Source organism: Melospiza georgiana, chromosome 6 (assembly GCF_028018845.1).
Source record: "Melospiza georgiana isolate bMelGeo1 chromosome 6, bMelGeo1.pri, whole genome shotgun sequence".
NCBI lineage: Eukaryota > Metazoa > Chordata > Aves > Passeriformes > Passerellidae > Melospiza > Melospiza georgiana.
Window position 1 is genome coordinate 3,744,596 of NC_080435.1, and position 20,089 is coordinate 3,764,684.

The window sequence follows — 20,089 nt, forward strand, 5'->3', positions numbered from 1 at the left end:
TACTCGAAGCATGCCTGTTCATTAATATACTGCCATCCACTGAACTTAAAACACATACCAGACTTTCACTTCATTCAACCCACCAATGCTTCCTTCATTTCTCTGCCCTGTTCCTCATCTGTCTCTGTGCTGGCTCACAGGAATTGGAGATGGTACACAAAGGAGAGACAACAAGGAAAGGGTCAGTTCTGAATGCTCTGAATGTAGCTCCTTCACAGGCAACCCTGCAGTGAAGATGGAAATAATGCATATCACCATCTTCAGCCCTCTGTGGGTTGTCTCTCTCTCTGGTACCTTATAGGGCAACCAGAGAAGGTTCCAACCATTTGCTTACAGAGGAAATAGCAGAACCTGCAGTGAGTTATGTTGTTTATCTCATTAGTGTAGGAGAGTCATAACTCAAAGCCTGTGTGAAAGGCCAGGGGAGGAGGGGAAAAGGAGGGAGTTATGTGCAGTATTGTGTGAAATTAACCCTGAACTGTTTATCATGAGATGCAGATTTCTGACTCCTTTAACAAAGAGAACAGCAAGAACTCAGGTTAATATGCTGAGTTCCTGAGTCTTCTCTGTTTTTCAAGTCTGTGTAAGTGAAAAGAGGTCTTGGAGCTTTGCCATTTGTCTTTATCTAGCTTTTCAGGTTAGGGATAGTAAATGGTAGTGAGCACAGCACATAAGACAGATACTGGGAGGGCTGGCAGAGAATTTTCAGAGTCCTTTAGTATGGGCACAAGCACATTGTGTACAGGCCAAAACCAGGCATGTAGAAGGATCCCTTGACTCACCATAATACTACAAGAAATAGATTACAGAATGACACTCAGGGGAGCACTAAATGGGCTAATAAAAATCAAGAACGAGAAAAGCAAATATGGGAGAGGAGGGCTGGTTCATTTCACACTGATTATTCTAATTCAAAACAAAGTCATCAGATTTGGTAGCCCATGCAGATGCAGGAGGCTTCTTTCACTTGATACTCTCTGTGGAGAACGTTCCACCATTAGTCTCTGGTGCAGACCTGCAGGAGAAAGGTCATCTATCCCCTTCTGCAGGGGCAGCTGCCAAACAGTTCACTATCAGAAGTGAGGAAGGAAAGATTTTCAGAATGAATTTGCTCAAAGTAGTCCACAAAGCTTGTGGCTGAGAAAGGCAAAGAATTTAGACATCTTAGTTCCTGGTGTGATGCTGTAACACAGTTATGATGATTCCTTCTGCACGTGTACAAATGCCAATGAGACCCACACAGGATGTGTGTGTGTATGTATGTATGTATATATATATATGTATATATATATATATATATCTTCTGACTGTGTTCAGAAGGATGGGAAGGGAAGGGAAGTTTATGCAAAGCATAATCAATTATGATTAGAGAATTTTCAGCTGAAACAAAACACTTGACTGTGGTTATGAAGCAATCCTACCAAAGAAGGGTCAGCCCAGAAGTTTAGAAAACTCCCATCTTGTGAACCATGTTCAGCCATCCTGAATTACTCCAGCAGTTTTTGTAGTTGAGATATTCTTTGGATATTTTTAACACTGTAAAAAGACCTGTTGTCTCCTGCACCAGAAGTGGCTGCATTTCATTATATAAACAGTTTTCCAGTAGTACTGCAAGACAACTGAAATCTACTTTTCATATTTTAGTAACAGGAGGAACACAAAGCTCCTTCCTCTAGGGTATCCTAGAAAGGGGAGAAGGAAAGTTTCAGCTAAGACTCAGCTAGGCACTTTTGAGAAGCTGCAATTGTTTTCTTAGCCCCAGGACCATAAAGGGATATCCTATGTGTTCCTCTCACTTCATCTCCTGTAAACCAGACAGTGGAGGAGATTAGAGCAGGCTTCACCTTCCCATAATTTCAGATCTAGAATTTGAGGGGGTGGAGGGTGAAGGTGGGAGGGTGTAAATATTGTTTAGAGAACTGGCACATATTTATGCACATGTGTGCATGTCATACTTCCAGTGCCCATGTACCCCAGGTCTCTTTCTGCCCGGATTATCTGGGCTGCACTAAAGAAGGGGGAAAAAAAGAAGTTAGAAATACAGTTTGGTGCTGTTAAAAATCCTTTCCCTGAGCTAATTATTGGTCAGATACTGAGCTACAACATAGCCAAATTCCCCTTGGGGCTCAGAAGGACTTATGTCTGAGCAACATCTCAGTCTTTGGTGGCTGGTGACTGTCCTTTGCCTTTCAAAAAGGGATTTCAGATGGATTTAGTCTAACAAATGAACAACTGACCAAAGTCTACAAAAATAACAGTGCTCTTTTCCCTTGAGCCTCCCTGAGCTGTGGAATAGGCATTAGCCAAAGCTCCTTAAGGAAATGTACCAACTTCTTTCTGTACCCAAGGGAACCACAGCTCCAGAACTGATATCCAAGTTAACCTATCCAAAGCAGAACCAGGATTTATAGGTATATTTCTAGCCATTAGAACAACATTCATTCAATTAATGGACTCTCCTATATTTTACTTCAGTTTTATATCCTTCCTAATATAGTTCCTTATTTTCAGCATTCATCTGAAAAACTCCCACCTCCATCTTGGAGGTAATTCCAGTCCTTCTTAGAGCAGAGTATTGAGTCTTCTGCTACAGACTGGGATTGATAGCATGAAAAGAGCTACAAATGATGCAGCCTTAGAAACTACCATGTCAGGCACCTCTTTGCATAGAGAGAGAGTAATTAGCATGAGCTCTCTGCAGTTACCAAAGGAAATCCCCTGCAGGCGCAGAGGTTTAGGCAGTTTCTCTTCTGTGTGGCCTGTAGCAGGTTTGAGCTCCTATTAATTAAACCCCAAGAGGGCTCAGTGGCCAGCCCTCCGTGCATGCACGAGCACACAGAGACACAGCGCTACCAACCTGGCCCCCTGTGCCTCTTCTCCATCCAGATGTAGCAGTTGTTCTGAGCCACCCCGGTCTGCGAATCCAGGAAGGGCAGGCGGACGCTGCGCTCGGCGCAGAGCCGGGAGTTGTAGCTGCGACAGTGCTCAATCGCTTCTTTGTAGAACTGGTCCCCGAGGCTGCCGAGAGAGACAGGGCACAGTGAGAACGATTGCGCTGCCCCCTCCAACAAGAGCAGGGAAAGGGGACGTGAGGTTGCTTTGAAAATGGACAAACAGAAGAACTTTGCCTGGACAGATGCAAATGTTGGTGGCACGAGACACTGATGAAGCAGATCATGCAGAAAGTGATGTCAAATTCATCAAAAGATCAGGCTGTCGAGAACCAGACACAGATCTTTTCAGCAGCAGCGTGGCTACTGAATGAGCAAATGATGCAATCACACTGCCCCATGACCTGGGGTCAGGCCCGTGTACACCACAGTGAGCTCATTTGATTGTTTCTCTTTCCCTGTAGTTTGTCCAGCCAATTCAGCAAACCAGTCATTTCAAACCCACGTTACAGCAACTGCTGCAGTAAGTTTTAGGCAACCAGAAAGCCAGCCAAGTTTAGAAGAACTTCGCTCCAGCATTTCTGGTGCCAAAGAGCCCATAAGAGCAAAGAACATTGGTTCTCTTATTGTGTGCTTCTGAGGCATGAAAACACACCCCTGAATAACTAGAGCCATATCTGCAGACTGGATGTTTTGTCATAAGCCTTCCAGAGTTTTCCACAGTGAAGCCTGAGGTGCCAGGAGCAGCAGGCTACAGCAGCAACCAGTCAGATCCAGCATGGCAAATGCTGCTTTTCTCTGGAGCCCAGTGGGAATAACAGTTCTAAAGACAATGTCACTTACTTCATAAATAACTGTTTATTCAAAAATTCTGTAGAATCTTCATCCTCCCTTGAGATAGGTTTAAAAACTCTGCCTGCTGGAGATTACCAAAATCCTCCCTCCAAATTTTTCTAAACAGGGAAAAGCATCAAAGCTACCCTGAGGACACAAAGCAGCTGTCATGCTGGAGCATTGCAAAGTAGGTGGGCCACACTGCTGAACCTCATTCTTGATCTATTGTCAAGGTGAAATTCACTCGTGACACGAATAGCTAGGAAAGCTACCTGTTAGGGGTAAGTTCATTAGAAAACAGGAGCAGAGTGATAGATGGCATAACTTGCTCTGACTCTGATATTCATTAGTGTGCAAAAAGAGTATAGCACATACAGCAAGTGAGCCAAAGGGATGCATGCACAGAGATAAAAGGAGCTCCCTTTGCTGTTCTATCAGTTTTTTCCCCACTATCCTCTTCTGTAGGCACAACTGGCATTTTAAAATTTTGCACACCTCTGAACGTCAAATCAGTGCAAATTGCTCTGTTTTGCCATCTGTATCTTTTTGTGACTCACATCTTTTAAGTGACTCCTCAGTTGTATCTTATGATTTACATGGAAGTCAGGCAGTTCTCATCTTGGCCATACTGGACCAATATCCTATCACTGACAGGGGCCATAAGCAGAGGCATAGGGAAGAACAAAAATACAGCAAATACCAAGGGAGGCACCTCAAGTTCTCCCTTCTCAATTCTGATGATCAGAACTCAATTTACCCAAGTCTCAGGTTATCAAATGACGGGGAGGTCAGAACATCCTTTTCCTACAGAGACTTCCTAAGGGGTTTTTAGAGGTTTTGTGCAGCAGTGAACATCTGTGCGAACATTGTGCCTCACAAACCTGTCCTCCCCCTGCTGACCACCAGCTCCTGGGCAGCTGCCAGCACAGGGATATGTGGAGGGCAGCTGAAGGAGAGAGCTCTCTGGGCTGTGCAAGCGAGTGGAGGGTACAGCAGGGGCAGAGCTTGTACAGCAGGATCCCTCCGGACACTGAATCCCTTGCAATGACCTCAAACGCCCTTTTCCATAAAAAGGCAGGGGGGAAGGGAAGGGGAGCAGGGGAGAAAGAAAAGATAAGCTGCTCTACTATACAAAGAATGTGACTAGGAAGAAATGAAATCTTATTAAAAGCTGTAATTAAAGTTGTACACTTGTGTAATCAAAGTCAGTAACAAGGAGACCCCAGTTGATCAAAGATTAACAGCTCTTTCCACAAACACTTGAGCTTCCTCAGAGCTATGTCAGATTCCTTCTATATTAAACCAGAGATGCTCTCTAACTCTAAGGAGTTTACTGGAAATAAATAGGCATAGCTATGTGACAAAAAACTGCCACCACTGCATAAGTCTTCCTTATGCCAAAAATCACTTCAGTCACTAGCATATGTACACCACAAAGCATCCATATTGACAAAAACAATACATCTCAGCATTAGGGTATGGGATATATAGGATCTGACTGGAGATTGCTTCAGTTTCCATCTTGCTCTAAGACTGAAAAATAACCATAAGTCTTCAAATGTAAAATATTTGGCTTTAAATCATACTATCAAGTAAATTTCAGATTTTTCTAAGCAGGATAAAAGGGCATTTGAGATCCTAATGGCAGAGAAGCAACCAAGCTAACGGGTCAAATTCACTCATGACAAAATCTTGCAGCCTAGCTGTTTCATTACATTTTCTTTAAAGATTTTTAAATATGCGGGTTTTTTGCCTTAAAGAAAAATAACAATTTAGAAGTATTCAGTCATCTCCATATTTTAAGAAAGCTTGCCTTGGCTCCACTACTGCAAGCATGATCAAAAAGTGCAGTTCTCTAAGTATTCACTGGAAAGCTATTCAGATACTGAGACCTTGAGGAATTACCCTGGCCTTAATTATAAATGGAATTATTTTTTTAAGTGACAAATAATCAAATATAGGAAAGTAAAGAAATGGTATTTCCTCATGACAGTCATATGTCAGTGGGAAACAGCTCCCCTGAAATTACTTTTGGGTGCCTATTTGTTTTGTTTTACCATTAGTTAGGTTTTTTTTTAAAGAACTTCAAACTTAGAGATATTTTTTCCTTTTTTGTGTGCTACATATCTAAACACAGCATGTTTTATCTTATGCAGGAAAAAACAGAAAGTGTACTAAAATCAGGGCAAAAAAGGGGAAGAACGGTGTCCCATTGTGTTCCTCATTGCAGAGTCAGGGAGGTGGGACAAATCCCAGCCCCCTCCCAGGAGGTTTGCAATAGAGCTGGAGAACAGACAAGGGTGGGAATAAGACTGGAAAGCACAAGAGCTCCAATGAAACTCAAACAGATCCGTTGAGTTTGAGCAAGTGAGATGCAAGAAAAAGAAAAAAAAAATTAATATTATAAAATGTATCATATGTCAGAAAAAAAGATTAATTATCTGTTACATGCTTCATAGTTTTCCCAAACTGTGTTGCTATGGAAGACTTCCACTTCAACTCCTGAAAAAGTATCTGTAAAAACTATGGGGAATTTCCTCATTATTTTTATGAAAAGTATGTATGAGTCAGTGCTGTGCAGTGACTGACTGCAAGGGTCAATTCTTCCCTTTGGACAGGGGAGTTAAAGGTCACACAGACTTGTCTAGATTGATATTAATGACACAAAATCATCAGCATATGTGCAGATTTTAAAGATGCTGGGAAAAAGCAAGGAGCAGACATGAACAACTGCTGGACAAGGAAGGCAAATCATACTGAAGGCAGCACAACTGGAAATACAGAATACAGTTGTCAGCATGCTGTGAAAAACACACAGCCCTTCAGTAGAGAGCCCCAGATGTTTGGGACAGGCATGCCAGTGACACTGCTGGCACACACACAGAGACTTTGCACTTACATACCATGAACACTAAAATAACCCAGTTCTGGCTAACTGATAAAAGCTCCTGCACTTGGAAAAGAACAACCTATGCTATTGCATACTCCTGAAAAGCTGCATAGGAGGGGTGAATGTTAGTGAGGTTAGGGGCTCTTTATTGGTGAAAAAAGTGGGACTGAAACTAAAGAGCAGGCTGGGAGCAGTGGAAGCTCAGTGTGAACGGGGAGGTGAGCACTCTGAAAGCATCAGTGGTCCTGTGGGTGCTGGGACTGCCATGAGAGCCTGGTGCAATTCTGTGCAGCCTTGCAGGTGGTCACTGCCATGACAGCAAGCACCAGCACAGAAGATCAGAGTTTGTGACATCCTTGAGGTCACTTTTCTTTTAAGTGTTAAGAAACTGAGTTTTTCTATCATGGAATCAGGTCACCTAATAACAAAGCCAGGGAAGAACAATTCCTCCCTTCCCTCAGTCTTTGCCTGCTGGCACTAACTAGACCATAAGGTTTCTGAGCAGACTCCAACTTACCACTTCTCTGTACAGTACCTAGTGCCATGACTCTGCCGTCTAGGCATGCCTTCAATAAGAGGAAAAAAAAAACAAAAAGAAACCCAAGCACTTGCCTGTCTTATAAGCCCATAAATTTGCAACAAGGACCAGGAGCCCGACTTCACTCCAGATGTTCAAGATGTTTCTGTGCTGACAAGGACTCCTGATGGGCCCTGAAAGCAGCAGAGCAGCTCCCCACCACTACTTTGCAGCCCATCCTGCAAAGTCATATATTTTTGAGTGTACTTACACCTTTTAAAACAGCTACAAAATAGGCAGAATCCAGAGCGCCCCTCCTGCAGTTCCTAACACAATTCAGGTTAGTACCCAGAGAAGGTGAGCACTTGCTGAACACCTATAACTAGCCATGCTCAACAATGATTACAGGTCCACATCACCCTGGGAAAACTTGTATAACAAAGAACCAGTCCTCCTCAAGTGCAGTTCCTAAATTTCTACCTCTGAGTATGAATCCGGATTGTCTCCAGTTCTTGAAGCCAGGCCTCATTCTAGTCATTTCCCTCTAAAACCATGCTCACTACACAACTAGGCAAGTAAAAACCTGATAGCAGAGGAAGAAATGACTAGTCATGCAACAGAAAGCAACAGACTTTTTCTTCTACAGTTTGCAGTGGTCCTCAGCCACGATCAAAAATGTGGGCCTTGCTTTCCTTAAGACCATGGACTTTTTGTTTACTATACATTTAGTCTCTAGTCTTACATTTTAGATCATTTGATACTGTGAGGTACAGCGAGGACAACCATAAAAGGCCTTTTAAATCACAACTTGTTTTTCAGCAGCACTGCCATCCAGTTTCAAACTGGGCGAGATCTGAGAAGTGGTATGAGAGAAGTGGTGCAATGCAGCTTCAGAAGATACTTTTTATTCTCCTTTTGGAGACACTCACAAATGAGCCTGGAAATAAAACACCAGTGAGGTCTTAGGCCTTCTCACAAAGTTGAACAGAGACTAAGAAATCATGCAGGCACCACCTGAGTTATCAGTTGCCTGCAACACTGGACACCATCTTGGACAACTACGTGTCTTGGCAAGTGTTGAGAGAGCTGCACTGAGCTGGCTATGCTATTCCTTTCCAGCAGGTCCCACGAGGCCCCTGACAGGCAGCTGCTCCTTCTCTCTATGACCTGTGACACAAAGAATGCCACAGGGCTCAATTCTTCAGCCACTTCTATTTAATATCTGTGCAAAACCTTCAGGGAATATGATGAAGTATCTATGCAGCAATGCCAGCCATGACATTATGACATGCAGTTTATGTATCTTTTTCCCCCTCATGCCGACAGCACTCTCCCAAACCTCACAGTGTTGAAAGCAGGGGCAGCATAGCTGGCAGAGGTGAAGTCAGAGGAGATCAGAATGAGGCTGACTGGAAGTGGGAAGCATTACAAACTGTGCACTAACATTGTTAATGTGGACAATCTTACAGACACAATCACCAAAAGGGCCTTTCTCTCCCTCTCCAGTCAGCATAATTCTCTTCTCAAGCTGAAGCCTGGTCATGCTCATGTGTGTTTCTCCCATCTGGACTGGCCTACTGTGACTCTCTACCTCAGGCTAGATAAGCAACAAAGACAGAGCTAGTTGCAAAACTGTGGTACCTCCCCTGCCACAAAGCAAGTCAAAGAAGCCCACAGTCCCCTGCCCAACCTTGTGTCTTTTCCTCACAGACCATGAAGCACCACTGATTTTCATGAAGAGCACAGTGGACTAAATTCAAGCTGCTTGAACATCTGCTTCTCCTTTCTATACCCAGATGCAGCTGGAAACCTGTGCTTGGCAGAGTCCAGCATCACCAGGCTCCTGCAGCATCTTCAGACAGCAGACCTTCAGCTCCAGAGCATCTTCCCAGAAGAGATAAAGCATTCTGTTTTGCTCATCCCCACATTAAGTTGCAAGATGCTAACATAACATTCATCAAAAGATCCAAGCAAAAGAAAATATGACATATTCAAGAGTGTTAGACACTATTGAGCATTAAACAACAAAGGGCTGGCTAGGCCCCTCCTTTGGCTGCACTCTCTGGAATTTCTAGTTTATAGGCAGTGCTTAATTGCTAGAAGCATGCACCCTTTGCAACTGCATCAAGGTAGAACGTAAAGATTCAAGAGGAATAGAGAATGGCTTTCCTGGTGTTAGGTGAAGCATAACAGACTGCTCAAAATCCTACCACAAAATCTGATGGCAAGCCAGAAAGTGCAGGAATGTGCAGATTCAGTTTTCTCATAGTGGTCCATTGCATCTGTCCCTGCACAACATTTTCTAATGATGTAAGGGGTGTGAACGTGAGCAAAGGCAAAACAGGATTTCCAGATGTGCTACAGAATGACTCAAAATTTCTGGGCTCTCGGTTTTTTAACATGAACTTGGCAGCTCTCTAAACACATATCTGCACTCTCCAAGAGGCAGAGTCATTGAGACAGCTATTTCATTTCTATACATAATTTCACCTGATAGACAACATGAAGACTGTATAACTTTCCCCAGTCTGGGAAGCCATGTCAGAGAAACAATGGCTAGCAAGATTCTTTTGGTAGTAGGTAGACTACACAAATCAGACCACTAAACAGTATGCAAAGCAGACAGTGTTGCTGGAGCAGCAATGATCCAAGAGTAAACAAAAGACTTTCCAGGAGAGTTAACGCCTTTCATTGGAAGAACTCATGCAGACAGGTCAAAATAGACAAGCTTCTAGCACTTGTTCACTGCTCTGTGGCAGGTGCAGAGACTGTATGTGGTTCAAGGGATTAGGAGCCATCAGAGAGCTGATGACAAGATCCTGAGTCAGCACTGGCACAGAGCAGACATTACAGCAATCAAGAAGATGCCCTGAGCTACAAGTCTAGGTTGAATCCAAATCAGTGTAAAAGCAATGTGAGGTGTTTTTAGCACCCTCCTCCAAGCACGCAGCATTAGCAGTCTATGTAGAAGAGCAAAGAAATCCCCCTTTTGCAGGTATTTACGGGAAGACCTCCCCTGATGGGTTGGAAATCCCTGCTGGCCACTTGTGGCCAGAATCAACAGGGTACTCACTGCTTGAATCACGGTGTGATGCTGATTGGTAACAGAGAGCGCAGCCTCATAGAGTGAGCTACATTCACTGCTCTGGAAACAGGCTTAGGCTGTAATTTAATCCACTGTGAAACTACAGGTATCATCTCATGCAAAAAGTCTGTCTTTGAAGAAAAATGACAAAAGGTAGGCTTAAATTACAATTTGAGGAAAATTGATCTGATTAGCCCCATCCTCACATGTATTGTAAAAGCATGAGAGCTCTGCTGGCATTTCCATTTAAAGAAAAGAAACAGCAGCACAAGTTAATACTGCCAAGAAGAGTGTGGTGCATGATGGTATCTTGCTGACAAAAATCTGGCTTTCAGGGTAAAGAGCTGCAGCCCTCTTTGTGCAGGAATAAGGATTAGAACAAGAGGTGCTCCTTTTCCTGCAGCTGTGCATGGCCCTGCTCAGGCCTGCAGCCGCATTCCCAGTTCTCGAAGCCAAAAAAGTGGGATCATTCTGCCCATCTCACTCACCTGTTAACATGCAGAGTTGTTGGCTGGTTACAAGAGGTATCTGTGTATGGTGCAAGCTGATGTGTACTTATGAAATTAGGTATTTCAGAAGGTTAAGTTACCAGCCCCATTCAAATACACTGGACTGTGAACAATTATACTACATTGCATGTGGTAATTTGTCCACATCTTCTCTTACTTTACTTTCATTTCCATGAAGAGGCATCAGCAACAATTTCCATGTCATACATCAGGCTACCTAAGTTGTTTCCAGAGACAGACATTGCATGCAATCTCTATTAGACTCAGCACAGTGACCAATTAGGTTAATCTCAGAGGCAGACTCCTTGGGGATATCTCAGAGCATCTATTCTTTCTCAGGCCAGAGTTTCTGTTTTAAAGAGATGCAGCATCATCCAATTAAATGAACAACAGGTGTGAAAGGTAATAACCTAGACCTCTTTTGTGTCTGAAGACAGCACTCAGAATTCAGCTTGGTCCTAACCTCTCCTAAAAGGTCAAAAATTCTCTCCAATTATTAAAGGAATGAACTAGCGAAAACTTCAGCAACAGCGTTAGATTCGACATGACAACATCTAAGGGATTTCTTTATATATATTTTTAGAAAAGCAACTTGAGCTGCTGGGGCCTGGGGTCACCAGAATTCTGTTTGGCTTAGTACAACGATGGTCTTACAGGCGAGATGTAGTCAAAGACAAAGTCTATCCACTCAGCTCCCATGGTTCTGATTTCCCACAGTGATCCTATCTTTTGCATTCCTGGTAAAAACCATAATCTATCACCTAAGCTGGCACCAGGAAGACAGCAAACCAGACTTCTACAAATTACTCTGCCGTGACTTCCTTTGTAGCTTTAATAGTTGCCCTGCAGAACACCGGTAACACCCTAAACTTACCTCAATAATAAATCGTGCGCATTACTTCAGGCACTGTCTGTACTAAAAAGATGCTCAGATCATGAACAGAAATCCTCTCCTAGCTCTAGCTGTGCCAGCTAAAAATATCACCCATTCCCTCCTACCCTGCTGCTTTTCACTGCTTGTCTCCCAGAGCTTACTGCTCCCACACCTCCTGCCAGTGGCAATGTTTGTGTGAGCGCTCTCTGACTCAGTTCAAGCAAGGCCATTCGATCTGTTCGAGCAAACCCAGCTGACATTGCCTGGAAGAGCTGAGGGCAAGCTCACAAAACCCCCTCTGCCTCCAGAGGTATCTCCTGCAGTACAACCAGCTTGGGTTAGTCTTCAAGTGGCACACCTGTTTGCTTGCAATGGGAAAAGGTCTGGCCACACCATCAGTGGTGGGAGCTAGGTCACTCAGCCAGCAGTACAGCCCTTTTGAGAGACACAGCAAATGGAAGCTGCATCATTGGCCCAAATGACATCAGTTAAACTGACAAGAGCATTCTTTTTCATATGTGTCTCTAAGTATCTCATCTTTCATGAAGCTACATATCTCCACCACAGCTCAACAGGCAGTGAGATGCCAGGCAAGACCGGGGGGTATTGTCCCATGCTTTAAGCCATGTCAGAGTCCCAGTTGTCCAAGCTCTACAGCATGGTCCTGGTCTGATTGACCTCTGTTAGCCCTCTTGGAAGTTCTCAGGCTGGGATTTCCCCTGCACCTTGTGCAGTTATTTAGTGGACAAATATACAGTGCCATTCAATCCAGGTGGCAGAATTTAAAAGAGACTAAAATAAACATGCAAGTAGAAGAGTAGTACAAATGTTCCTAAATGGCATGCAAGCTTTCCCACTACACTGAACTGTTATTACATTAATATTTTAGGTACTTTCTGTCCTTTGACTAGAAAGAGTTAGTAAACTCATATTTTTCTGCTGGCTTGTCTCTTTTGCAGGAGCCTTGTATCTCCTGCTGCAAAGGAAATGCCACTCCAGGAAACAATCCTTTTTGCACAGGTGAAAATGATCACACAAGCAGCAAAGCAGAGATTTATATGGATCTAACATAAAATCACATAATTATTAGAGTTTGCTTCGCCTCTGTGGTCAGCCTTGGGAAAAAATCAGCTAGAGTCAATACTTTGAAGTTACTAAACTTGAATGGGTAGCACGTTCAGGTCCTTGGTCATGATCTATGTGTGACAAACTGAATACACATGTAAGAAAACACTAATATCTCCTACGTACCTAGTCAATAATTATCAAAAGAGGAAATTATATTTTCTGTTCTTTATAAAATCATCTCATGCCTAGATAACTAAAGTTGTGTTTCCTTGAATTATTATTTCTCCTAAATACACAGGAACAATCATTCTGGTACTTGTATAAATCTGCTGGCCTTGGCAGACGTACAGCAGGGATATACTTGACTCATGCTACATAGGGGAATTCCCAAGATGACTGTGAATTAGATTTCTTTTTCTCACCTCCTTCCCCCAGCTCCACGCACAAATGGAAGTAGGGCAGATTATGGTCATTCCTCTGCTAAAGTTTCATTATTACTCCTCAAAAAGTAACAATAAAAATTGAAAGAGGTGAAACATGCATCCAACACATCATCTCACAGCTCCCCCAGCATACAGAATGCTCTGTATTGAGAGCACACTGGAACTAACTCAAAGGTCTAGGCACAGGATCTTCTGCACCTGGAGCACATCCCATGAGAGCAGAGCAAACCACCATTGCAAATACTAATATATAATTCTGAGGAGTGATGTTTCAAACACCTGTGCCCTGGTTTCTGTAGATATTTATGCAGCACCCAAGAGGAACTCTCTAATAAAGTCAAGAAAAAATGCTTGCCACAACCAGCTTTCAGAAACTCAAATATCTGATGGTCTTTCCCATACACATGGACTTTCCTTGCACCTCTTTTTCTTCTGCCTTGCTTCCTGTTCTCAACACCACCTTAACTCAAGTATCAGATTGAGGTGGTTATTTCTTTAGAACAGTTAAATTAAATAGAAAAGCTTTGTAATTCACTTAACAGTTAGCAAAGCCTGCAATACTGTTTTGCTGCAATTATCGCTGCAAAACAACGATCCTTTCATCTGCTCAAATAACTTACTCTTTTGGCAAGTCTGAAAGACTCCAGTTGTTTAATGCATATCCCCATCATGCTAGGGCAGACTTCAGAGTCACTTTTGGCCCTGTGTATTGACTGAGGTCTTCAAACACTTGTGATGAAACCCTGCCTGACCATCAGGTCCCAGTTCAGCACAGCACGTTATTCAGAGTGCAAGTCCCCTTCAACTCAAAGTTAGGCAGATACTTGAATGTCTTGCTGAACAGAGATGGCAGCTGAACAGAGAGCACATGCTCCAGTGCACTTTTAGAATGAGGTCTTAGAAGCAGATACATGTGGGCAAGGCTGTTCAGGTCAGTTTATCATGTTTTCCCAGCTGGAACTAGCCGGAGCTAACACATTGGTTCCATTTTCTTTCTGTATGTAATACACTGCAGTAGTTAAAGCTGCAGGTCACAAAAGTGTAATCTAGGGATCATGAGACAGTCATTAATCAATCAACCAGTGGAAATAGGAGCTGGGTAGATATCATTATCTCTACATTACAGATGAGACACAGAGAGTTTGCATAACAAAGCCATAGAGAAGGAGAAGTCACGTTTCTTATTTCCCAGTTTTGCTCCATCTTTTCCTCTGAAATTTGTTTTCTCACTCTACAAGACTTCCTTCCCCAACTGCCATCCAGTAATTTTCTTGGTTCAGAGACAAAGCTGACACCAGATCATGCTGAAAGCTAGTTAAAGCTCTTCTATACAAAAATCTGTTAAAGAAATACAAAAGTAACCTTTCTTTTTCTTCTTTTTTTTTTTTTTTTAAGATATCCTGCAAAGGTACCTGAACGCTGCAGTGACAGTGACAATAACAATGACAAGCAAAAACAATGACTAAACAAGAGTTTGGACATGGAACTAAACTGCATACAGCCTCCACTTGTCTGCACCCCAATTAGCAAAGAATGGAGACAAGCATCACAGTGGTCTACAAACAGGACAAGAAAAAGATTGACAAGTAACTGAAGGAAAAGAACTGCAGGAGTCAACTGTCAGAGCAGAGAGGTTACAGAAAAAGAGAGAGAGAGAGGTTTGCCCATTGCCCTGGAGTAACAGCTAGCCTTTAACACATGGCCTCTGCTCCTGTCAGTATTTCTTCTTGGACAGGTTATCTCAGGAATTTATGCTTTCCAATAATTACCTTTCAGAGGGCTCTCACTTATCTTGCAAGAGGAATCCAACAGTAACCTGACCTGCATTGCTCATGCAATCACCATCCACCCCCTCTAACCTTACATCCCATCTCTCAAAGCTAAAGGAAGCAGCCCTTCACAGACTTCCAGCACTGCACCAGCAGCAGCTGATAAAACTGCTTGGCAAAGTTGATAAAAATAAGAGTTTCAATGCTTAATGTTACATAAACACAGGTGAGCTAGCAGGCAAAAGCAGTACAATATTACAAGCAGGTTAAAATACCTTGTGTGGTAACATATTATCCAAAACTCAAGATGAACAGTTGTCTTGCACCACCATAAGAAGCATTTTTACCCAAGGGTAAGTTTTATTTTTTTGCTGCAGAAGATCTCCGAGCCAATCAGCATTGGCTTTAATAAATTTTGGGACTCTCAGGGCCCTTTAATTAAGCTCTCTTCCAGTTACCCTTTCAAGCTACCTTTCCACTGCTATGTGAATTGTTTTTCTTCTTTAAACATCAGTGCCAAAGGGAAGCTTTTGCTTTTGGCATTCACTCCAGAGCCATTTCAGATGAACTTGTCTATCTTTGCTCAAGTATATATTATTATACTCAGTTTAATTATACTCCCATTCATGCTCTGATCAAGGCCCTCTCAGGCTGGCTTTTTGTGTAAGGAACCCCATTACATCCAGTACAAGCTGATGGGAACCCATTTATTCCCATTACCACAGCTAGAACAAGAAGAATGATTCTTATTTTGTATTTTGGATTTAATGAGATATCCCTTCAGCCAGTCAGTAGTGATAAGGGCATACTCCATTATCTAGTTCAGAGAAAATATCAGGCCTGATAGAAGTAAAAAGTTGTGTAACATTCATCATGGAACCCTGTCATCAGTCCAAAACATATGGTCAGGGCACATAAACCATTAAATCTCTGTTGCAGAGGGGATTTCTCTCAATGGGCTTGCAGCCACTTAGGGCAGGAACCCAGAGGAATCTTTCATTCTTTTTCCTACACTGGCTATCCAATTAACTTCAGCCTGGAATAATGTCCACGCCTCACTCTGGCTACATTATTTTAAAGGAGTCACATATTGCATTCAGACCCATGAGAACTGTGGACAAATGCACACACTCTTCCAGGCATTCCCATACTCCCATAGGAACAGGATGGCACCACAAGAAAGAGTTTGATGTAGGGAGAGCATAAGAGGGGAGGGCGAGAGAAAGCTGCTGTTCCCTCATTAAACTTCAATAGGTGCCTAGGCCCAGCAATGCTGCACTACAGTTTGGATTTATGTTTCCCAATTAACAGAATTCACAGCATAAAGTTTTCTCTTTTTGTTTTGAAAGGGGAGGAAGAAGAGAAAAAAAACACATTCCAACTATTTGGCACAGCAAACTTCCCCAGCTATCCTCTGGGAACAAAAAGGGAGGGGGAAAAATAAAGGCTTGTCACCACACAATTTAAAATAACCCATCTTTGCTGGCTCCACTGTGTCTCAGGGGTAGATCCAAGTCTTAGCCCCCACCCATTAAGGCTGCAGGCCCAAAGCACTTGACATTCATCAGGAGAAGCAAAACAGCTCCAAGGCAGTGGAAGGGGGAAGGGAAGAGTGTCTCCATAGGCAGGAGTTGAGAAGGGAATTAAAAGAAAGGATCTGCAAAAAGGTCACATGTATGGAGGGCATGGAAGTCTGCTTCCAAAGACTATCACACATAGAGGAATCCTCTTGGTGTAGTTGCTACTGAGCAAAAGCAGGCAGGTAAATATCCCCTGCCCTCTGTGGGGTGCTCTCCATTGTGGTTAGCTTGGGAACTGTTATTTGATAGGAGCACTGTTGGCCGTATCACTTGAACAACAGGATGATGGTCTCCTTTCTCTCCCCAAAGAGAACCACAAGCCACATGCATGGAACGCAAAAAAATCTAATCATCTCTAGTGAGGGTTATGAAAGAAAAGCCTTTGAGATCCTCTTTGGAGATTTTGTGTAACATACACTCATCAGTTACACACTAAATTTTTCTCAGGATAAAAACTAGGAGACAGTACCACGTGACTCAATGAAACACAGTTCACTTTTTGCAGAAAAGGGAAAACAATCAAATGTATTACATAGCTCAGCTTGAGTTCCTTAGAGCACCACATCTGAGCTCTCAAGGAATCAGTAGCTTAATCAGAGCCTCTCTGCTCAACAAACAAGCAGGCTTGGCCAATATTTCAAAGAACTAGTGATTGTTCTTTACTGTGATGTAGTCAAAGAGAGAAGGACAAAGATGGAGAGATGGAAAGTAAGTCTTTTCTGCAGCAGTCAGGAAGAAAGCAGAATTGCAGAGCTGTACGAGCCAGTCCCGGTGTGACACTGGCAGTGCACTAAAGCATCTGCTCACAGCTTACACCAACACACAACAATGATGGCACAGCATCAACCACAGCACAGCACAGCAGCAGGTACCACACTCTGCTGATCATGCTGCTCCCTCTCAGCCCATTCAAGAAGCAAACTTTTCAGGTTTGACTATCACTCATCTACAGCATTGCCAATACACAGATTGCATATATTTATAAATTATAATTTATAAATATTTATAAATTTATAAATTATATTTATAATTTATAATATAAAATATTTATAAATTTATACATTATATTTATTATAATAAATTATAATAAATATAAATAATTATATTTATAATCACTGCCACGTGGATTCCTGGGTATAAGGCTGCCACGAACGACTTTGATACTTTACTTAAGAGGAGCTATAGGAACACACACATGGGTTTTCAATGCAATGAATGCCTGGTGTTCATTTGACATTTTATGTGTTAAGATACAACTCTTCCAGGTTATTGTTGTTGTGGGAGTAATGCAGAGCAGGGGGAATCTCATAACTTGATTTTCATGCAACTTCTTGCCAGAGAGAAGTTCAATTATAAGAAAACAATACACTCATATGAATGATAAGTTCATGGCTCTCACCTTTCTCTCCTCCTTTGGTCTAGCAAGCCAGACGACTGAAGGAAATAGGGCAAGTCCAAGTGCAGAGCACACTAACCTAAAACAAACCTTCAGTATGAAGCCAGCTGATAAATGGTTGGCATCTGTGTCTTCAGCCAGTGGCATCTTAGATGAAATTATGCCTGTTCCTACTAAGTACCTCCTACTCCATTTTACCCTTCATAAATTTGCCCATCAGCTCAGGAGGTTTCTCAGTTTTGTCTGGTGCATGCAAAAGTGGAGAAACAGCTGGAAACTGCTGCAGCATCTGGAAAGCATCTGTGGCAAAAATTCCTAGAGGATTTTGAGGTGATAACTGGTATGGCTATAATTTACTAGAGGATGACATGGTTTTGAGATTGTTTTTAATATCCCAAATCTGACACTTTACAGAATCTTTATGCTGCATGCTTGTGCTTATATTTCTTTGATGTCTGTTTTCTGTTAATTCTGCCTACTTAAAGTAGATAATCTTGATAAAATATTGGAGAAGAATCCCAGAACACCTGGTTCTACAGAAAGAAGAGGACTAAGTTCCAGCAATATCTACTTTTTAGAGAGTTGTTAGTGCTCTAAAAAATGGCAATAAAAATATAGCTTGTCTCTGCAATTATCTGCTTCCTTCAGGATTGCATATTCTATAGTCACTTGAAGAACATGTTTATATAATGTCCTGAAAAACCAAATGGCTACTGCAGCAATATTGTTACAAGTGATTGCAACTGTCAGTACATTTGAATAGAGGAACATTACAAAAAATTTTTAAAGGGTGGAAACAAAAAAATGCAACTTGCTTTTGTAAAGCATTTAATATTGTAACAACAGGTAAATGATGATAAATTACACCTTCAGTCTTGGTTTAAGGCCTGAACTTCAGAAACATAATTTCCCCATGCCATTGTACATTTGGTGGCCATTTAAGTTTGCACAGACTGAAAACTCCATTTTGATTTCTCCTAGATTTACACTCATTTTACTAAGGTAAAAAGCTGCACAAGATGGAAGAAGAATGAGGCCACAGCATTGGTGTTGGTATTTGCCTATGTACTGGGGGATTTGTTCAAAGACTGTGAGGTTGAAAAGACAGGTATCAAATCAAATCAGTCCAGTGGGGAAACTTTTAATCATGGCTCCCACTGAACAAAACAGAAATACCATTGGGATTGACACATTTGAATAAGTAAGGAAAGATGGCAAGAAAAGACTGAAAAGGGAGCAGTAAATGGAACAGCACACAGCAGGGACTGTGTGTCTTTGAACAACAAAGGACTGGAAATTACAAACTGAAAAGTGGAGCCCCGTCTCTGCCAACCCTACAAAATAATATACAAGGCATTTACCACACAAAGGTCCACAAAAACAGGGTACAAATTCCCAGTATTCTAAAAACACTTAAGATCTATAGTAAAAAAAAATCAAAAAAATTACTAGATTCCTCAAGTCCTATAAGATGCACAAGAAAAACAAAACTGTCATCACCAGTGCTCTAGGGCATGCAAAATTTCAAGGGATTTGGGAGGTAAATGTGCTTAGATCATGTCAGGAAGTGATCCACATCCCATGCTACAGATAAAAGCAAAGAAGAAGACCTAGAAGACAGTAGATGACAAAGTACTCTAGGACTGTGGACTCCTCCTATCCATCCTTCTTTTCATATCACAGTGCATAAAAGGGATGATCAGACTTCAAAAATTTGTAAATGATAAAGCTGAACCACCATGGTAGAAGGAAGTAGGAAAAGTCAGGTCAGATACAGCTCCAAATCTGGCCAGATTTGGAAGCTTTACAATGTAGTATTTGATTGGATCTTTACCAATAAGTTCCATTTTAAATTTGAGATTCAGGTACATCTGCTCTAACTGCAAAAGTAGGCAGGAAAGGGACTAAGTCCAAGTTCAAGAAGTTTAGTCCCTGACCTATGGGAAATAAGCCTTTTTTATCCTGATATTCCCACCTTTCTTCCTGTAACCTAGCTGCAACCTACGCCTGGCATTTAACAGAATCACAAAATGATTTCTGTTAAAGATAATCTAGTTCCAATGCCCTGCCATGGGCAGGGACACCTTCCACTAAACCAGGTTATTTTCGTATTTTCATCTTTCAAAGCAGTGAAGTATTTACAATATTTCCAAATCAAACTACTCAAAAAGTCATGAGTTGGATCCTGTTTCTGAACTAGTAGATTATTTTAGTTGTAAATATTTCTACAGTT

General features: G+C 42.0%; 1 protein-coding gene across 3 annotated transcripts in view; it reads right to left on the minus strand.

Moving 5' to 3' along the window:
- The window catches only part of DPF3 (double PHD fingers 3), a 167,812-nt gene that overhangs the window by 97,757 nt on the left and 49,966 nt on the right, over positions 1–20,089 (minus strand). For all 3 annotated transcript variants that reach the window (XR_009114554.1, XR_009114555.1, XM_058025627.1), the window contains exon 2: positions 2,858–3,018. Coding sequence is in view for 1 of the 3 variants with exons in the window: in XM_058025627.1 (XP_057881610.1) it covers positions 2,858–3,018 (161 nt within the window). In the remaining 2 variants the exon portion in view is untranslated. The remainder of the gene's footprint in view (positions 1–2,857; positions 3,019–20,089) is intronic.